This window comes from Lepidochelys kempii, chromosome 1 (genome assembly GCF_965140285.1).
Source record: "Lepidochelys kempii isolate rLepKem1 chromosome 1, rLepKem1.hap1, whole genome shotgun sequence".
In the NCBI taxonomy this organism is placed as follows: domain Eukaryota; kingdom Metazoa; phylum Chordata; order Testudines; family Cheloniidae; genus Lepidochelys; species Lepidochelys kempii.
Window position 1 is genome coordinate 213,601,152 of NC_136380.1, and position 20,466 is coordinate 213,621,617.

Below are 20,466 nucleotides of genomic sequence, written 5' to 3' on the forward strand. Positions count from 1 at the left end.
AAGAAACACAGGCCTCTTCCGTTTACACTACGAGCGACAACCCAACCCCACTCCCCCACTTAGCTGAAACAGTAGCATTAGGTCCCTTATCCTTTCTGTGGCCTGACATCATTCACTTATGTATTCACAAACAAAGCCAGTCTAATACACTATGTTCTCTAAGTTCTGTGAATGTTACAGGCATTTTTGTTTCGTACTTCAGCGGCTGACAAAAAAAATGCAGAAAACCTCATTAAGGATTCCATAAGTGTTTATTAAAAGCTGCTGTTTCAAACAAGCAAATATAGCTAGACAACCCCTAATTGCGGTCTTTGTACATTTATTGTAACAAAAGCCTAAGTGCTGTGCTGATTTCTGAAACAAATCAGGACTTGTAAAACGAATGCAGCTGCAGCTCCTTCTTTCGCCAGGCAGCTGTGCCATCCGCCTCAGGCCAGCTTCTTCTACTGCACTTTCTGTGGGAGGGAAGGGAATAGAACTGGAGATTAGTCATGGGCCACCGCTAACCAGAACCAAGCAATGATCATCCTGTGATTGAAACACCAGGGGGAGGAGCAAACAGTCAAGTTTTCCATAATGCAGCTTGTTCATGCACAGCCATCCCCATCTCCATTCTGGTTCATAAATTAAGGATCTAGATAGATTAATTGATGAGGAGACATTAAAGGAACTAAAAATGTACTGGGTACCTAACTGAGAGAAGGTTGATCAAATTATATCAATATTTTAGTAGATAGATAGATAGATAGATAGATCAGCTGTTTCTCCTTTCACTGATGCTGGTGTAAATCAGGGATAACTCCATTTACATTAATGGGATTACACCAACATAATACTGGTTTAAGGGCTGGTCTACACTAGAAAATTAGGTCAGTATAACTATGTTGCTCAGGGATGTAAAAAATCCACACCCCCGAGTGACAGAGTTAAACTGACCTAACCCCTGGTGTAGACAGCACTAGGTCAACAGAAGAATTTTCCCATTGACATAGCTACCACCTCTCAGGAGAACCACTCTCACCAGTGTAGGTAGTGTCTTCTGAAGAGCTGCAGCGTTTTAAGTGTAGACAAACCCTTAGTAACAGAAAAATCAGGGTCACTGTGTTTGAATGGTGTACACCTCAAGGATAGACACAAATTGAGTCCCTGGGACTAGACCTCAGGGAACAACCCTCTATTGGTTGGTGAGGGGGAAGAAAATGGCAAATTGTGACCAAATGTATCTTTTTATCTGTAATTTCTCAGATTCCCACTGCCACCAGCCAGTGCTCTAGCTGGAGGGGATTCACTGCTATTTTACAGTTGGTGCTTCCTGTTAAGTAGTGGTCAGGGGCATATCTGACGGGTGAAACCTTACATTGAATTTTCCCATGCAGTCACTAAGGCTATGAAAGTTTCTGCACAACAGAAACAGTGTGGTTTTGCTTGACTATGCTGAAGGCCTCATGTGTGATTGGAAAAGAGTCAGCTCAGAAGGTCTCAAGATATTTCCGATAAGCACTGTTAAAAACGAGAAAGAATGGATGACTACAAGCACACCACTAGATAAACAAACTTTCTTAACTCACTCTCTCTTTCATTTTTTATTCTTTCTCTCCACATATCTATTTATCTCTCTTTTTCTTTCTTTCCCTCACATCTTTTCTGATTCTCTCTCTGTTCTCTCATTTTTCCTGTTGTTTCTCTCTCGTCTTTCTTCCTCTTCTCTCAGTTTTCTCTCATTCCCCATCCTTTGTCTATGTCACATTTCACTCTTCCTCTTCCTTCTTTTGTTTCTCTCTTGCATTCTCTCTCTCCCCTTCTCTCTCAACACTTGCACTCTCTCCATCACTCTAGCTTACTCTCTTGCAAACCAAGAGGTGCAGAGACATGGGGAAAAAGAAAAAACACTTCACTGAACTTTTTTGCATCTTAAAAGTTGTGGAGATTTCTTTTTGTGTGTGTGTGTGTGTGGGGAAGATAGAGGTTCATGGCTGGTTCTCACTTCGTCCAAGCTAGTCCCCTCCCCACCCACCACCTCTCTTCTAGTTAGAAAGCACCTGGCCCAGTGTGCATAGAATAAGAAAACACCTCTTACCTTGTTCCTTAGCATTAGCCCCATCACAAAGACCCCATACAAGGCACTCTTGAAAATGAGCAGAACATACACACTCTTGCCTGCCATGGCACTTCTCAGATATGACTCTAAAAAGCAAGGGGGGAAATAATACATCAAAGCTAACAGATAAGTGAAAATTTCTTTGGAGAATTTATCCAACCCAGGGGGGTTCTTTTAATCCTGTAGATTAGCAGAAGATGGTGCAACGCTTATCTGTAAAATCCACTTACTGTCCATTTGGCTGCCTATGGCTGTACCACCAAGGAGGGCTGGATCTCCAAAGCTAAAGATTGTCAGCCCTGGCCAGCAATTGGTTTGGAGACTGCTAAGGAAAACCTAAGAGTTTGAAGAAGTGGTGGTGACGCTGAAGGTGGCAGCCTTCCCCCAGAGATAACATTGATCCCAATACATCAGTGTGGTGCTAGGGGGTGCTGTGCTGCAGAGAGCGGGGTAGGTGACTCAGTAGGGGGTACTCTCCCTTCTAAGTCAGTACTGACCCTAATGACCCAGTGTGGTCTGATGAAGTGAGCTGTAGCTCACGAAAGCTCATGCTCAAATAAATTGGTTAGTCTCTAAGGTGCCACAAGTACTCCTTTTCTTTTTGCGAATACAGACTAACACGGCTGTTCCTCTGAAAAGTGTGGTCTTAGGGTCTCTGTGCTGCTGAAGGTGATATCTTTAGCATGAGATCTAAAGCTGAGGTCCTGGCCACTGGTGGTTAGAACAAGTCCCACAGAAATTTTTGTGCGTTCAGGGGTGTGAGTCCCAGTGTGTGTGCCTACGCACATACTCACACGTGCACACCCACGTCTCTGTGAAACAAGAAATATGTACACGCATGTGCACCCACACATACAAATATGCACATAAGCACATGCACACCCGCGCCTGACAGCATGAATACACATACCCCCATGCACACCCCCCCCAGCAGTACCTCAGGGTACACATACCCCCATGCACACACCCCCCCAGCAGTACCTCAGGGTACACATACCCCCATGCACACACACCCCCAGCAGTACCTCAGGGTACACATACCCCCATGCACACCCCCCCCAGCAGTACCTCAGGGTGCACATACCCCCATGCACACACCCCCCCCCGCAGTACCTCAGGGTACACATACCCCCATGCACACCCCCCCAGCAGTACCTCAGGGTACACATACCCCCATGCACACACACCCCCAGCAGTACCTCAGGGTACACATACCCCCATGCACACACACCCCCCCGCAGTACCTCAGGGTACACATACCCCCATGCACACACCCCCACAGCAGTACCTCAGGGTACACATACCCCCATGCACACACCCCCCGCAGTACCTCAGGGTACACATACCCCCATGCACACACCCCCCCAGCAGTACCTCAGGGTACACATACCCCCATGCACACACCCCCACAGCAGTACCTCAGGGTACACATACCCCCATGCACACACCCCCACAGCAGTACCTCAGGGTACACATACCCCCATGCACACACCCCCCACAGCAGTACCTCAGGGTACACATACCCCCATGCACACACCCCCACAGCAGTACCTCAGGGTACACATACCCACATGCACACACACCCCCACAGCAGTACCTCAGGGTGCACATACCCCCATGCACACACACCCCCACAGCAGTACCTCAGGGTACACATACCCCCATGCACACACCCCCACAGCAGTACCTCAGGGTACACATACCCACATGCACACACCCCCCCACAGCAGTACCTCAGGGTACACATACCCCCATGCACACCCCCCCACAGCAGTACCTCAGGGTACACATACCCCCATGCACACACCCCCACAGCAGTACCTCAGGGTACACATACCCCCATGCACACACCCCCCACAGCAGTACCTCAGGGTACACATACCCCCATGCACACACCCCCACAGCAGTACCTCAGGGTACACATACCCACATGCACACACACCCCCACAGCAGTACCTCAGGGTGCACATACCCCCATGCACACACACCCCCACAGCAGTACCTCAGGGTACACATACCCCCATGCACACACCCCCACAGCAGTACCTCAGGGTACACATACCCACATGCACACACACCCCCACAGCAGTACCTCAGGGTACACATACCCCCATGCACACACCCCCACAGCAGTACCTCAGGGTACACATACCCCCATGCACACACACCCCCAGCAGTACCTCAGGGTGCACATACCCCCATGCACACCCCCCCACAGCAGTACCTCAGGGTACACATACCCCCATGCACACACCCCCACAGCAGTACCTCAGGGTACACATACCCCCATGCACACCCCCCCACAGCAGTACCTCAGGGTACACATACCCACATGCACACACCCCCCCAGCAGTACCTCAGGGTACACATACCCACATGCACACACACCCCTAGCAGTACCTCAGGGTACACATACCCCCATGCACACACCCCCCCAGCAGTACCTCAGGGTACACATACCCCCATGCACACACACCCCTAGCAGTACCTCAGGGTACACATACCCCCATGCACACCCCCCACAGCAGTACCTCAGGGTGCACATACCCCCATGCACACACACCCCCAGCAGTACCTCAGGGTACACATACCCCCATGCACACACACCCCCAGCAGTACCTCAGGGTACACATACCCCCATGCACACACACCCCTAGCAGTACCTCAGGGTACACATACCCACATGCACACACCCCCCCAGCAGTACCTCAGGGTACACATACCCCCATGCACACCCCCCCACAGCAGTACCTCAGGGTACACATACCCCCATGCACACACCCCCCCAGCAGTACCTCAGGGTACACATACCCCCATGCACACACCCCCCCAGCAGTACCTCAGGGTACACATACCCCCATGCACACACACCCCTAGCAGTACCTCAGGGTACACATACCCCCATGCACACACCCCCACAGCAGTACCTCAGGGTACACATACCCCCATGCACACCCCCCCACAGCAGTACCTCAGGGTACACATACCCACATGCACACACCCCCCCAGCAGTACCTCAGGGTACACATACCCACATGCACACACACCCCTAGCAGTACCTCAGGGTACACATACCCCCATGCACACACCCCCACAGCAGTACCTCAGGGTACACATACCCCCATGCACACACCCCCACAGCAGTACCTCAGGGTACACATACCCCCATGCACACACACCCCTAGCAGTACCTCAGGGTACACATACCCCCATGCACACACACCCCTAGCAGTACCTCAGGGTACACATACCCCCATGCACACACCCCCACAGCAGTACCTCAGGGTACACATACCCCCATGCACACACACCCCTAGCAGTACCTCAGGGTACACATACCCCCATGCACACACACCCCTAGCAGTACCTCAGGGTACACATACCCACATGCACACACCCCCCCAGCAGTACCTCAGGGTACACATACCCCCATGCACACACCCCCACAGCAGTACCTCAGGGTACACATACCCCCATGCACACACCCCCCACAGCAGTACCTCAGGGTACACATACCCCCATGCACACACACCCCTAGCAGTACCTCAGGGTACACATACCCACATGCACACACCCCCCCAGCAGTACCTCAGGGTACACATACCCCCATGCACACACCCCCACAGCAGTACCTCAGGGTACACATACCCCCATGCACACACCCCCCACAGCAGTACCTCAGGGTACACATACCCCCATGCACACCTGAACATTCATGTGCACATGCACACAGGTGTACAGTACAGAGGAACAAAGGGCTTTAACTGACCTTCTGAGACACTGCAACCTGAAAGGAGAAACAAGCAGAAGTTAGTATCTGAGCCCAGCGATCTGTGCTTTTTACAAGGAACTCCCAGTTTCCCACAATTAATTGGGTTGGGGAAGGGCGGAAGGGAGAATTATGTGTCTATTCACTAGCTTGTAGGAGAGCAGATTTGGATTCCAGTCCTGGTCTCAGATCCCAAGGGCTGGCAGAGGCTGGAGTGTGGCATACAGTGGTCTTGGTGCCCCAGGGTTTAGCAAATTGCTCTGCTTTGCAGAACTCTGAGGTGACAATTCCCACTCTTGGACTATCTCTTGGGACAGCAGTGATTTAAGTGGTGATGCCCTGATGTGCTGGGCAGGAGCCCTGCCTTCCTTTCCAACTCCTAATCCCAGAGGTGGGAATGCTGCAGAGGCCAGACCCCAGCACCCTAGGGCTTTTGTGCTCAGTACTCACCAGCTGCACCATGGATGACTTCATCATATCTTTGCGTGTTATTCCCGTAGAACTCAACAAAGCACTGGAATCTATTCTTGGAGTTGGAAAATTCCTGGTGTGAGATCCTCAGACGGCTGGTCAGTGAGTATTTTTTTGAGGTTTTGTCCATGATAGATTCATCTGTCCTCACCCCCTCTTTCCTCTCAACATCGTTCACCCGCCAAACCAGCTTGATGTGGTCAGGGTAGAAATCTGTGACCAGGCACACCAGGGTGGCCTTCCTCTTCTCTTTGATCTCCTGCTTTGACGGGGGAAAGATGGCCACTTCGGGGGCGGTGATAGTGAATCCATCCTCTGGAACAGAAATCAAGATGACACAGAGAGCCCTACACAAAGCTTCTCCTGCCTTGTGACAACAACCCCTCCCAGATCCATGTATTTGACTCTGTATGTGTTGTGTGAGGAGGGAGATGCTTCTAGAGGCAAATTCAATGCCCTCTTTAGAAATCTACACAGGAGGCCCATCATTTTAAACCAAAAGAGAAAATTATATTTTTTGACTATACTGTACTCGAGTCTGAATCAGTAGCTACTGTATATGTACCACTTCCACTGAATAGAAAGTGTTGGCTGCAGAATCTGGCCCCAATATTTAAAAAAGACAGCTACAGAGTAAATGTAAAGTCTCTATATCCAGTCATTCATTGAGGCCTGTTTCTCTTTAATTCTTTACTGCACTGGGGTGCCCTGTGTTTCACCTCAGAAAAAGATGCTGAAGACTGCACCCTCCTTTTGCTAACCCAAACTTTCCAATCTCTCAGCAAGCTCTCCTTGCTTTTTCTCCTGCAATTTTAAAAAGGACAAAAGAAATAAAAAATCCAGCCCACAAATATCCAAAGAGAAGCTTGAGACAGAAGCCCAAGACTGTGAATGTTTTGTTATTTAGCAAACAAACAAACAAACAAACCAAGAAACCCTTCCTTACCCAGGACAGTCAGCTTGGTTCCTGTGCCAAAATACTGTTCATATCCAGAGCACAGAGACAAAGGGCAGTAGTAAAACTCAGCAAAGTAGCAACTTACGGTTCAAGGGCTTGACTCTACACACTCCTCACACAGGCTGAACTCTCACTGAAGTCAATGGAAGTTTAGCCTGAATAGGGACTGCAGGGCTAGGCCTGTGGTGTCTCTCTATAGAGACAAAGTGAAAACCTGGATTTGTGCAGGAAATAGCCCAACTTGATTGTCATGCACATTGTGTAAAGAGTTGTCACTTTGGATGGGCTATCACCAGCAGGAGAGTGAATTTGTGTGGGGGGGTGGAGGATGAGAAAACCTGGATTTGTGCTGGAAATGGCCCACCTGATGATCACTTTAGATAAGCTATTACCAGCAGGACAGTGGGGTGGGAGGAGGTATTGGTTCATATTCTCTGTGTATATATAAAGTCTGCTGCAGTTTCCACGATATGCATCTGATGAAGTGAGCTGTAGCTCACGAAAGCTTATGCTCTAATAAATTGGTTAGTCTCTAAGGTGCCACAAGTACTCCTTTTCTTTTTACATGTGAGTACAAACCTATATGACCATGAAATGAGCACATAGGGAGGATCTCTGCTGTTGATGTACTTCCCACTTTCACAGGACTCATCAGCTCCATTCCTGCCACTACAGTTTTCTTTATCCTGCTCTTAACTTTGCAGTGGCAGAGGGGATCCTTCACCCACTCCACGAGGGGAGTCCATTCCATGGCCCACTTCCTCTGGCTCGTAATAAATTTTTCCTATTGTTTAATACTAGCTTTTCCTTACTGGACCTTAGGTTTTCCATCTTTGTCCTGCCATCTTTTGAAAGAGATCCCCATTCTTCCTCCACATATATTATTTCTTCAAGGGAATGATGTCTAGACAGTGCCTTACTGGAGAGAGGAGGCAGTGTGTTGCAATGAGCAGAGCACCAGACTCTGTGGGCCAGATTTTCAAAAGAGCTCAACTCGCATTTATGCAGCAAACTAGGAGGCCAGATTTTCAAAGGCTCAGCATATTGGGTGGAGAGCTCTTTTGAAAATCAGGCCATGAATAAGGAGGCTTGGGTTCTGTTCCCAACTAGGCCACACTTGTTATGTAACCTTGGGCAAGTCACTTAACTGCTCTGTGCCTCAGTTTCCCACGCTGTAAAATGAAGCTTGTAATGTCCACCCATCCTAGTGAAGTGCTTTGAAATCTATGGATGAAAAATACTAAATATTATTATGAAGAGTTTCAGAGTAGCAGCTGTGTTAGACTGTATTTGCAAAAAGAAAAGGAGTACTTGTGGCACCTTAGAGACTAACCAATTTATTTGAGCATAAGCTTTCGTGAGCTACAGCTTCCTAGTATATATTATTAAATTAACATGTTATCTGTGGACCTCTATGAATATAGCCTAAAAATCAAGCTATTAATTATGGATGGTTGAAATTGTTTTTATTTCTAATTGTTTTATCAAAAAATTGGAAACATTCTATAGAAATGTCGACTGAAATATTTTTTTTTGTTTCCTTCAACATTTTTCTGAGAAAAGAATTCCTATTTTTAACTAGTGCTCCTATTCATCCAACCATCTCTGTGTCTCTTCTACCAGCACTACAGAGGGATTGTATGGGCTACTCTAATATATTGCAGAACCAGGAGCACATGGGAAAGAATTGTGAATAGAAAAAATAAGGCTGACCACTCCATTTCCTCATGGTGAGGGTCTATTAAGCTGTGTCTGCAGATAAGTGTGTCTGAGTGAGCAGAATCCCAGCCCTTAGACGTGGAGAAAAGACTTGTTTCATTACACCTACTGTACCCTCTCTTCTCAAGCAGAGTAAGGCTACTCCTTACAGCAGTGGCTCTCAACCTCTCCAGACTATTATACCCCTTTCAGGAGGTTGATTTGTCTTGCGTACCCCCAAGTTTCACCTCACTTTAAAACTACTTGCTTACAAAATCAGACATAAAAATACAAAAGTGTCACAGCACACTAGTACTGAAAAATTGCTCACTTTCTCATTTTTACCATGTAATTATAAACTAAATCATGAGCACCAGTTTGAGAAACACTGATATAGTATATAGCGCAGTATAAACAAGTAATTGTCTGTATGAAATTTTAGTTTGTACTGACTTTGCTAGAGACTTTCATGTAGCCTGTTGTAAAACTAGGCAAATATCTAGCTGAGTTGACATACCCCCTGGAAGACCTCTGTGTACTCCCAGGGGTATGTGTACCCCTTGTTGTGAACCACTGCCTTACAGTACACTCTCAAGGGGCTTTGACCATTTCCCTTTGGAGACTATTTCAAGATCTCTTCCCCCCCTACTCTAGAAATTATTCCTGATACATTATGTGAAGGATTTCTCTTTAATTCAGTTCCAGCCCCTTTATCCCTAGCTATTCCCTCACGGACTACACTAAAAAAAAATCATCTTCCTCCTTAGTATTTCATCCTTCCCTGTCTTTCTCTCTTGTGTGTCTTCTTTGTCTGTTTCCCTTTTTATTCCTTTTTTCCCGTCACCTTTTTATTACAAATCCAGCATACTCTTCTTAAATATGCTCTCCAGACATGTCCCAGGCAGATCACATAATGTTAGGCACAGAATTATCTTCTTTCTGACATAGGTTGGTACAATCACATACCAGCCAGAAAAAATCTCTGGGGGTGAAATCCTGGCCTTATTAAAGTCAGTGGGAGTTTTGCCATTGACTCCAGGGGAGCTGCGATTTCACGCAAGTGTTTTCCTTTTGCGGATCCTATCTTCCCAAAATGAAGATGCCTTTTATTGTCTATGGGTTTCTTAGGAAACGTACAGATCCCACTGGGTTGCTAGAGACAGATCATGAGATGATAAAAGTATTTATTTTTCTTACCTAGAACTGTGAGTCTGGTCCCGTCACCAAAATATTGCACCAAGCCAGAACCAGAACACAGCGTTTTCCTCCCATGCTACAAATGCCCTGGAACCGGGACTCGTTTCTACTTACCTGTGTTTCATTATTTTATGTTTATCTGCTTTGTCCCTCACTGTCTGTCTTAATCTCTGTCTGTCTGTTTCTCTGTCCCTCTTTTCTCTAGATTAACCCCGTTAGAGACAAGTTCATCAATTTGGCTGCCACCAGAAATGCTTCTAAAAACTGGGTTTTATTCCAGTCTCTTTGCCTGCTATTTTCTTTCTTTCTTTCTTTGCTTCCACTCACCCAGAACTGTCAGCTGTGTCCCTGCTCCAAAGTACTGCGTTCCAGTTCACAGCCTCTTGGAGCTGAACCAAAACCATCCCTCCCAATCCTCCTCCCCATCCAAACCCCACCAAAACCACTCTACACTCCTTAGGGACTGGGCAGAACAGGGCTGCTTTGGTGGGGCTAGGGAATGCTGCCATCTCCATAAAGTGCCCTTAGATTGTATTTAGTCTATTTTCTCCTAGCCAGTGAAGAATTGTTCTCTATATTCTATTCTCCTAGACTTTGTCCTGCCCTAGCTTTAAATAACTCAAGCAATGAGATATCCTACAGTTCACTTGCGGAGAATATTTTACATTCTGCTATCCACCCCAAAGGCTTCCCTCTTCATTCAGTTTCACCGATTCATGCTTCAAGAATCCTGCCCCTTTCACACTCCCAAACCCAGTCCTCTCCCAGCATGGGGTGTAGGTTATGTTATTTTGCCGTCATTTTCACTCACCCAGAACTGTCAGTCGAGTTCCAGCTCCAAAATACTGGATGTCTGTGGAGCACAGCTTTGCATTGCAACACCAAAACTACTCACTACCCAGTCCTGGGCTGATCCCCATAAGATGCCATTGTTAACCCTTAAAATGCTGGACTCTTCCAGAATCGTAGCCAAAGGCATGCTCAGGAGAAAGTATATGCACTAGCCATCTAGCTGTGCTGTCTCAGCAGCATTTAGAAGACTAATATCTTGTATGTGCTCCCCAGTGATGATTTGGATATTTCAAAAGATCCCTCATTTCCCTTTCCACAGTAAAGTACCTCATCCTCTGCTTCTGAACCTCAGCATCGCCACACACTCCCAGGGTCAGTGTTTATCCTTCAAGCTCCTTCTCCCGCCTTCCCACCCCCCCTGCTTTATACCCTCATCCAATCTCTCTGTTTGTTCTCCCAACTGCTGCAGGATAGTCCTATTATTAATGAATGTCTGGCTTCTGACCTCAGTCTTCTTCACCTCACCCCCTTTTCAGGGACAGATGCTCCCTTAGATATTGCAATGGGAAGACAGAGTCATCCCAGGGATTATACTGGATCGCAGTGGGGGAGGGGGCAGATGCACCACCTCTGAATAGGTGTAGTCTAATTTTGGGGTGCTGGCACTGCATGGGCTTCATTTCTAAGAGAATCCAACCAGCACCCTAAGTGGGCACTGAGCAGGGCTTCCCGGAGTTTCCACCAGATTTATATTGCAATCTAGATATAGAATACTACTCTAGGGGCCCGTGTGCTCTCCCTTCTTTCTCTGATTAGATTTGAGATCTCCTCCTATTCCAGACTTGAAGGAGATGCTCCAGACATTAACCACGAAATTAAAACACTTTCTTTCTTTCTTTCTTTCTTTCTTTCTTTCTTTCTTTCTTTCTTTCTTTCTTTCTTTCTTTCTTTCTTTCTTTCTTTCTTTCTTTCTTTCTTTCTTCCTTAGCATGGCAAGAAAATGTTGGCAAAGTTAACACTGCAGTTGTCTGTGCCCAGGACAAATTTAATAGCAGTAATGGGTTTGTTCTTTTCCCCAGTCATCAACTGCTTTCCTTTCCCTCTGTCTCTCTCAGTGTCTTTCCCAAAACCCTTTTCTTGGTGTATTTGCCAGCCTATGACCTGCTGGCTGTGGCCCAGACACAACTGCTGGTATCTCTTACCTAGAACTGTGAGCCGTGTTCCCTCTCCGAAGTACAGTATATTTGTAGAACACAGCCTGACACCCCTGTCAGAAAAGTCCTCTCTGGAGAGGGGAAGGGAGGGAAGGAGGCGGTGGGCTGCAGTAATGGAGAAGTTCTCTTCCTCCTCTTATCTGTCAATGAAAGAGCCTGAAATCTCCCATCTCTCCTCCCCCAGGAGAGCAATTCTTGGCCTCTGGGTGATGAGGGAATCTGCCTGTTTGGGAGTGCTGAACACAGCATTGTGGTCCTAGAATCAGGTCACATTCCATCCAGATTTAACCCTTTCCAGCTTTCCACCTTCTTTCCACCCACTCCTCCAAGCCCACACAGGAGGGCTTCTCCTTGCATAAGGAGTGGGAATTACTCCCAATGGGAGTTACTTGTACCCTGTTTGTATTGTGCTTTATGGAATCCTAGCCTTCATTGTCCTAAGCAATTCCCACTTCTCGTGGGCCACTCCCCATCCCATATCATGCCATTGCACAGCCTGACAGATCTTCTGATCTGCCTGTTAAGACATACTCACCCCTTTGCAGCCCGGCATTCCCCCCTTTTCCTCAGTTTCATCCTGTTGACCCTACATTTACCCCCTTGGAGCACCCTTAATAATTCCTCCCCCTGCCTACCCTTCCCATGTATGTAGAATGCTTAGCTGGCATTTAGTCAAGTGAAACATATTTTATCTTAATCTTTTCCCATCCTTCAGTCCCTCCTGCTCTGTCAATATCTTTCTGGCATTGAGGGACCCAGAAATGAATGCAGTTTTCAAGGTACGTTCTCAGCGGAGCTGTAGAAAGGGGGTCTATACCATGCATAGCATTCTCAGTAGGGTCCGAGCACCACTGACTGGTAAATACTGGTCTGTGTCTATCTGTGTGGAAGATGACAATGTGTCACCATAGAAGCCTCTCCCAGGGCCAGTGGGAGACAATTGTTAGATCCCTGCAGTTTTTCTGGCTGCCTCCACTTACCTAAGACAGTCACTTGGGTCCCTTGGCCAAAGTTCAGTGGGGAATTGTAAGAACACAGCGTGAAACTGTTATAATCAAAGTGAACATCTTCAAAGGCAGAGGCAGCCCAAAGTGTAAAGCCCAAGGGAGCCTTGATCTTGTCTCATCCAGCAGTTGCTGGAGGCTAGTAAACACTAGTCATAGGAGTATCCCAGCGGGGGGTGAGGGGTGAACCTGTACATTTTGTGTTCTCAGGGCATAAGCTGCTCACTGGCTTGTGCCAGCAGGTAATTGTCCCCCATGCCATGTAACACTAACACAGAAATATCTGTTCACAGCCTGCCCTAAACCCTTCCAACCGTTGCTTCAGGCAGCTGCCTCCTGTTTTTTCTGTCTCCAGATCTGTAGATAATTCCCTGTTCCTTTGGAGGGATCTACAGACTCTGATCAAGTCCCACCACCACCTTGAGCCAGCTCTCCCCTGGGTTACATACACTGAGCTCCCTCAGTCTCTCTTGAAACACTCAGATCATATCATAAAGGTTTATTGCCTTGCTATCTATATTATCTCCAACTTTGTTATTTTTAGTTCAAGTAGCGAGATGTTTCGGGGAATTCTCATCCCTTCTTCAAATGGCTTTCAGATTCACATTCTCCGACTCCACATGTCTCTTTGCCTCTGTCCCTGCCTGGGTTCTTCTGTGTGTTTTCCTTGTTCTCTCCATGTCTTTGTTTAGTTAAATGACCAAGGACCACTTTTCATCCTGCCACCCACTGAAACCAGTGCAACTGTGGGAAACATTAACTACTAAGGTAAAATTGAAATGATAAGGTAGAATATCCACCTTTCTCATGGTTACATTTTAGACGCTGATCTTAACAGGGTTAAAGGGAAAATGCCCACTCTCCCTGCAATGTGTCTAACCAAAAAATAAATAGTTATATGGGGACAAATTCCCCCAGACAGGAATTGTAGATTTTGCTAAGTTTGGTTCAGAGATACTTTGGAAGATGCATTTTCTTACCTAGAACTGTGAGCCTGGTCCCCTCTCCAAAATATACCGGCTGTGTGTTTACACAGACAATTTGCTCACTGCTAAAACCTCCAGGCAGCAGCCCAAATGGCAGTGATTATTACCCTGAAACTTCTGCTAAGGTGAAGAAGACATTAAACCAGGCTTCCTCTAACCTCTAATTGGAGCACCCAGTGCTGGCATAGCATCAGTGCTATGGGAAAGAGAGGATGATGCCTCCTTGGAAGGCACATTAAACTGCTTTGGAGGACATATTAAACTGAGTTCCCTTCTGCTCAGCCCTCATGGGCTGTTCCAGGTGGAGATTTGAGACCCACAGGGCGCTTATTGGAAAGAGATCCTGTCCAGACAACATTTCTTCTCTTTCAGCTAAAACACATTGTAATACCGGAGGCTACATACCAGCGATAGTTGAGTTCAGAACATCAGCTACATTTGTTTGCACAATATTCAATGTGCTGCACTTAAAGTGCTTTAGGGAGACAAGGAACGTGACAAGCTTTGAGAGAAAAAAAATCCTTCTTTAGATCTTCCCATGGCCTCTTTGCCCACCTGCCTCCCAACACTGAGCCATTTCAAGCTATGCACTAGAGGAGATATTCCAGGACACCCCTGATTCTCCCCAAACTGATCCCTTCCAAAATTTGCCAGTGCCTTTACAGTGGTGACTTTTAATCTGCTTGGATTTCACTTACCTAGCACTGTAAGCCTGGTGCCCTCGCCGAAGTTAGCTTCAGCATAGTTACACAGTGATAGACCCACAGCCTAGAAAAACCAGTGTCCCCCAAGGGGCTGCCATTTCTCAGGTGGACTCTATTCTCTGCTCCTTTTACCCTTCCTTGAATACTGAATTTACCTGATGAAATGTCAGCCTGTTGCCTATTTGCAAACCTCTGGGAATTTGGGTATTTGAGTCACATCATAGAAGTTAGAGATGGCAAAGACTTACCTTCCTTCCCCAATCCCATAGCCAGGGCAGGATTACCCCCTACAGTGCAGTCTCTAGGTCTTTGTCGCAGTACTCACTTTAAATGGTCCTGGAGATGGGGCCTCCTTTCCCTCTTTGCACCCTTCTAAATGGTTCTCATACCTTCCGTTAGCCACCTTTATCCAAGCTATTACATTCATTTATTCCTGTCTAGTAAATTAACCCCTTACTGCTGTCAGTTGCTCTTATCAGACATCTCTTCACTAATGGACTGTGTTTGGGATAATAGACAGAATGGCCACAAAGAAACTTACCCAACACTGTCAGCCTGGTACCCTGGCCAAAGTACTGTGGTGTGTTTACACAGTGTTATGAAGGGGTACAGGAATCACCTGCCTTCAGCTATGGGAATAAGGCAGCCTCAGGGAAGTTACCAGTTGGGGGAGGGGGTGTGGATTATCCAAGGAGACACAACAGATTTAGGTAATCTTATATAAAATAATGTGTCTGCCGCTCCCCCCACCCAACCTCCAAGCACTGAGTACAGTGTTAGAAAATGCTGTGTTTATGGAAGACAGATTTGATGAAAAACCCCTGTATTCACTTGGAATATCATCTAATCTATCTATCTATCTATCTATCTAACTATCTATCTCCACAATCTCAACCCCACCCTGCAACTGAGTCCAGTCTGAGACTCCTGTTCTCGTGTAATTTTAGAAGCAGTGACCCTTTCCTGCGGTCAAAGGGCAGTGGTGGTGGTGTGCATGGGGAAGGGAATTCTTCTGGATTTCACCCACCCCATGCTGCAACCTGTTCCTTCAGACCCTGTTCTGGACAAATTTGCACACATGACTTTTTCATTTACTCTTGAAAAAGGTATTTCATTGTCACCAATTATTTAATGCCTGAGCTTCTTTTCCTTACCTAATACAGTCACTCGTGTCCCGGAACCAAACTGTGCTGGAGATGAATCACAGCACTACAGAGACCATCTCAAAATACACCGCTCCCCAGAGCAAAGGTAGGGACAGGGAACTGTGATAATCATCTTGTAATACCCTGGGAGGAGAGGAAACAGACCCTGTTTGGGATAATAGACAGAATGGCCCAAAGGAAAGTTACCAAACACTGACAGCCTGGTCCCCTGGCCAAAGTATGGCTGGCTGTGTTAGGAAATAACTGTGGGATGGTCTCCCAAAGGGAAGTGGTGGAAGCCCCTCATGTAAGACATTGAAAACTGGTCTGGACAGAATCCTGGAGAATCTCCTGTAGGGTATACTCTCACCTGGGAGAGTTGGGGTAGGAGGATGGAGAAGATGGGAGGTGATAGGCTTTTTTAGATCCCTAATTCCTAGAAGTCACTTACCTAAGACAGTGAGTCTGGTCCCCTCTCCAAAGTACACGGCGCTGCCAGAACACAGTGTTGGTAGGCCTGGCGAAATCAACCACAGTTTTCCCTAGCCACCTTGGGGTGGGATTCCAGCGACACTGGCCCCTCTGGGAAAGATACTTTGAGACACTGATGGAAGGTGCAGAAAAGTGGCATGTGGAGGAACGTGGCTGCCATGTGTCTTGATTTTCAAAGGCAACCACCCGCATTTTATTCCTCTACAGAGGATGCCCATCTGGTAGAGACTGTCCTATCCTGGGGGGTCCCATAGATAGAAGAGCTATTGGGTGAGCCAAAGGGAATCTCCTCCCACCGGGGTCTGCTGTGTGGTCTTGGTTAGGAGTCATTCTTTGTGGCCCAGGAACACGTCAGGGTTAGGATGAACAAAACCTTGAAAATGTGCAGGCAGCTCCTAGTGGAGCCTTGGGTGTCAAGAAGTGCACATACCCCAGGGGGCCTTGCATCCTATCCACTACATGAGGGAGGTTTTTGTAAAGGCCTCCCTAGGGAATGTATCACCGTGGCCCTGCTGTCCCCACAATCGTTCAACCTCATGCAAAAACATCTCCTCCCTCAGCCCCGCCCCAGAGTCACCCAGCAGAGGCAGGGCCTGGGGAAATGGCAGGGTCTGTGCTTATACTGAATAAACAAGGGAAAACGGATGATGTTGCTGGGGGTGATCATACCAAACAGACACCTGGCCGGATAGAGGGGTTCCTAGGTTTTTCTAAGCAGGAACTTGCTATGCTCCCTCCCCACTACCCCTCACTAAGCCAAACTGGTATTTATAGCTTACGAGAGGGAGAGGGGAGCTGTGAGAGGCAGGAAACCACACAGAGGTACCCAGCCTAGACACACACGTACAGACAGCTGCACAGATACACATAGATTGTAGGCAGTGTTGTTGTAGTCATGTTGGTCCCAGGATATTATATGTAGCTATGACGCTTTAAGTAACTTTCCCAGCCCCAAAGAACAGCTCTGTGTAGCTGGAAAACTTGTCTCTCTCACCCAAAGAAGTTGGATCACCTCACCCACCTGATCTCTCAAATACACATAGAGACATGAATACAAGCACAAACACATGATACAAATGACACATCATACCGAGTGGTTACACAGGCACAGGCAGACATATACACACAGAAAATGTGCCGACACACCCCCAAGAACATGCAGAGAATAGCAAAGGCACAAATACACTGCAGAAGGATATGTGCTGTCACACACACTCAGAGGCAGGTATGGAGAGTCACATGAATGGCCTCTCCCTCTCCCCATAGAATCATATGTATAGATGCAGATGTAGAGTCACAAACAAACATGCACATACCTAGTCAGACTCGCCCCCACAGAGAAATTAACTGAGCTGGTCAGAAAATGTTCATCGGGAATTTTATCTGATAAATCTTTGAATAAAAATGTTTCCTGGGTTTTTATTAGCTCTAGAAATTCAGCACAGCTACAGATGTATGCATTCCCACCCAGAAGCCCATGGACTGACACACTCAATCCCAGCAGACCAGGAGATTATTCATACAGGATCCATGAGATCAGGTGAGAATACTGGGAAGACACTATGGCTTTGTTATTCTTTGATCATGAAATCAGACTCTCAGCACTTAGTTTAATGGAATAAGTCAGGAATGGGGAGAGCCAGGTCAGAAGAAATAAAAAGCCACCCACTGAGCCGATGTAGAGGTTTAACAACTGTGTGTGTGTGTGTGTGTGTGTGTGTATGCAGAGCATGGTTTCCTACCCTTGCTCATTTCATCCCAAGAAGCCTGTCTCTCTCTTACTCATGCGGTTCCTCCATCCACTTGTATAAGCACTATGGCCTATCTCCTCAAATCTAATTACCTTTGAGGATCTGGGCCCACATGACTGAGAGACCAGCATTCCTATAGTGTCTTTGAACCCAGAGATTCACAAAGTGCTTTACAGACAATACACAGGGGCCATTCACTTGGAAGGACACTGCACAACATTAGCACAGAGAGAGAGGAGTTAATGCCATATCCCCTGATGCTGCAAGGGAAATCTGAGGTCAGAGGAATATAGTGCACCTGCTGGAATTTTTCCAGGAAACAGGTAACCATAAAACCTTAACTCTTGCAAAAATTGCTTTGGGACCTTTAAGCATCATGAGTGGCCCTGGGCTTTAGCTCTTATATTGCTTCCAAATAATGGCATCTCCAGCAGCAGAGCACCCCTTAGCATCACACTGGGGCATTGGGAGCCGTACTGACTAAAGGGGAAGAAGTCACTGATCCCACTCCCTGCTTAGCCTTGGTTTTGCTTGGAAGGCTCCCATTCATATGCTGATCAGGGCTAATCCTGCTTGGTGTATGAGTTCTGAACAGATCACAGCCACCCAAGGTAGTATATCTGTGAGTCCCAAGGTCAGTTTTTGTCTGGCAGCTTCAGGGTTTTGCAATAGTGTGTGACTGGTGGCACAAAAATACAGGGCAGCTATTTTGGGGTGTGAGTTGGGGGCATGTATTTGGTCCTTACCTTTTGAACTTTCCTCAGTGGCAGCCATAATCTGTTACCTTGAAACTTCTCTCTACAAGGTTTATAATATCTTCAGTTTTCTTAGCCAGTTCTTCCAGATCCAGCTTCCCTTTTCATTTCCTTCCAGCCTTTCTCAGAAAGGTCAGTTACCCCAATTTCTAGGACTTTTTATGACCCCTCATCCCAGTTCAGAGCAGTGCCAGGCATTGCAGAACTGTGAGTTTATTCCCTAGTTAACTAAGATCAAAACATCACCTCTTTCTTTCTAATCACAGATGACGACTGAAGCGGTTTAGTGAGTCCACTGATTGGTTTTAAGGCTACAGTGAATTTGGTGCTGGGAAAAGATGCTGGACTGACATTCTTTGGATCCTGAAGTCCACCCAACAGGGACAGCATGGGCCGTGGCTGGTGTAGGCTTCTTCACACACTGCTCTGTCAGCATGTCCCATCCCTGACTTGCAGTGACCACCTCCATGAGTGAAAGGGGTGTTCAGTCTCCATGACCCATTTACTCCACGGCTTCTCTGCTGAGAATGGCAGCAAGGAGACCAAATAATAGCACCTGTAGGGGGTGGGGTTTGTGATGCATGCCTGGTATATAGATTGCAGGGTTTTGCATGACCCTGGTGAGAGCGATGCTGGGTCGACACCCTGTTTATTATCTGTAAACCACAGACAGAACAATGCTCGGAAGCGTGGCCCACAGAACAGTACCACCTGCGCTGTGACCTCTTGGCAATGCTTTGTATCATTGTCATCTCAGTGTTGCATGTGGTTTTGAGAATAAGACCTACATTGGCTGACAGGTGGAATGGAATGGTGACTCACCAATCACTTGTGACTCCGAGCGTTTAACCACATGCAGAGACCAAACCCCCAGGGCCTTGTTATTGAAACTTCTGCTGCCTTTTCAATTCTGCACTGACACAATATGAACAGCTCCTCCCCTCATCTGCTATGCTCTCTACCTTCACCACATCCTCCCAGCTCTCTGCTGCTCCCCACCACACATCTTCTTGGCTCCCTTCCCCCATCTTCAGGCTAACTGACTTGGGCTAAGATTGTGTCAGGTTTCTCATGCTAGGAAGGGTCAGTACTTAGACAGAAGACTTTCAAGGAAAAAGCAATTGGTACAGGGAGTGGTTTGGGTGACTCAGTAAGGGGCCTTTTCTCCTGTAAGTCAGCATTGACCCAAAGGTCCCTGCATGGTGCTAAGGGGTGCAGGGCTGCAAGAAAGGGTGTGGGTGACTCAGGAGGTGACTTTCTCCCATGTAAGTCAACACTGACCCCAGTGTCCCACCATATTGCTGGGTAAAACAGTGTGGCTAGAGCTGAGTGGTAAAGTGAAGATACTAATTATTTCTAATAATTGGAGGTCCCATGCTGTGGCAACTTTAGGGCTATGTAACCTGTGCAGTTGCATTGGCCCACATACTTC

At 47.1% G+C, this 20,466-nt stretch overlaps 1 gene segment (V, D, J or C); it reads right to left on the minus strand.

Moving 5' to 3' along the window:
* Positions 1-232: 232 nt before the first annotated feature.
* Positions 233-20,466, minus strand: part of LOC140898634 (T-cell receptor beta-2 chain C region-like) — a 131,649-nt gene continuing 111,415 nt past the window's right edge. The window contains 5 exon segments of the C gene segment in view: positions 233-455; positions 2,078-2,184; positions 5,868-5,885; positions 6,318-6,653; positions 15,433-15,466. Coding sequence covers positions 444-455; positions 2,078-2,184; positions 5,868-5,885; positions 6,318-6,653; positions 15,433-15,466 — 507 coding nt within the window.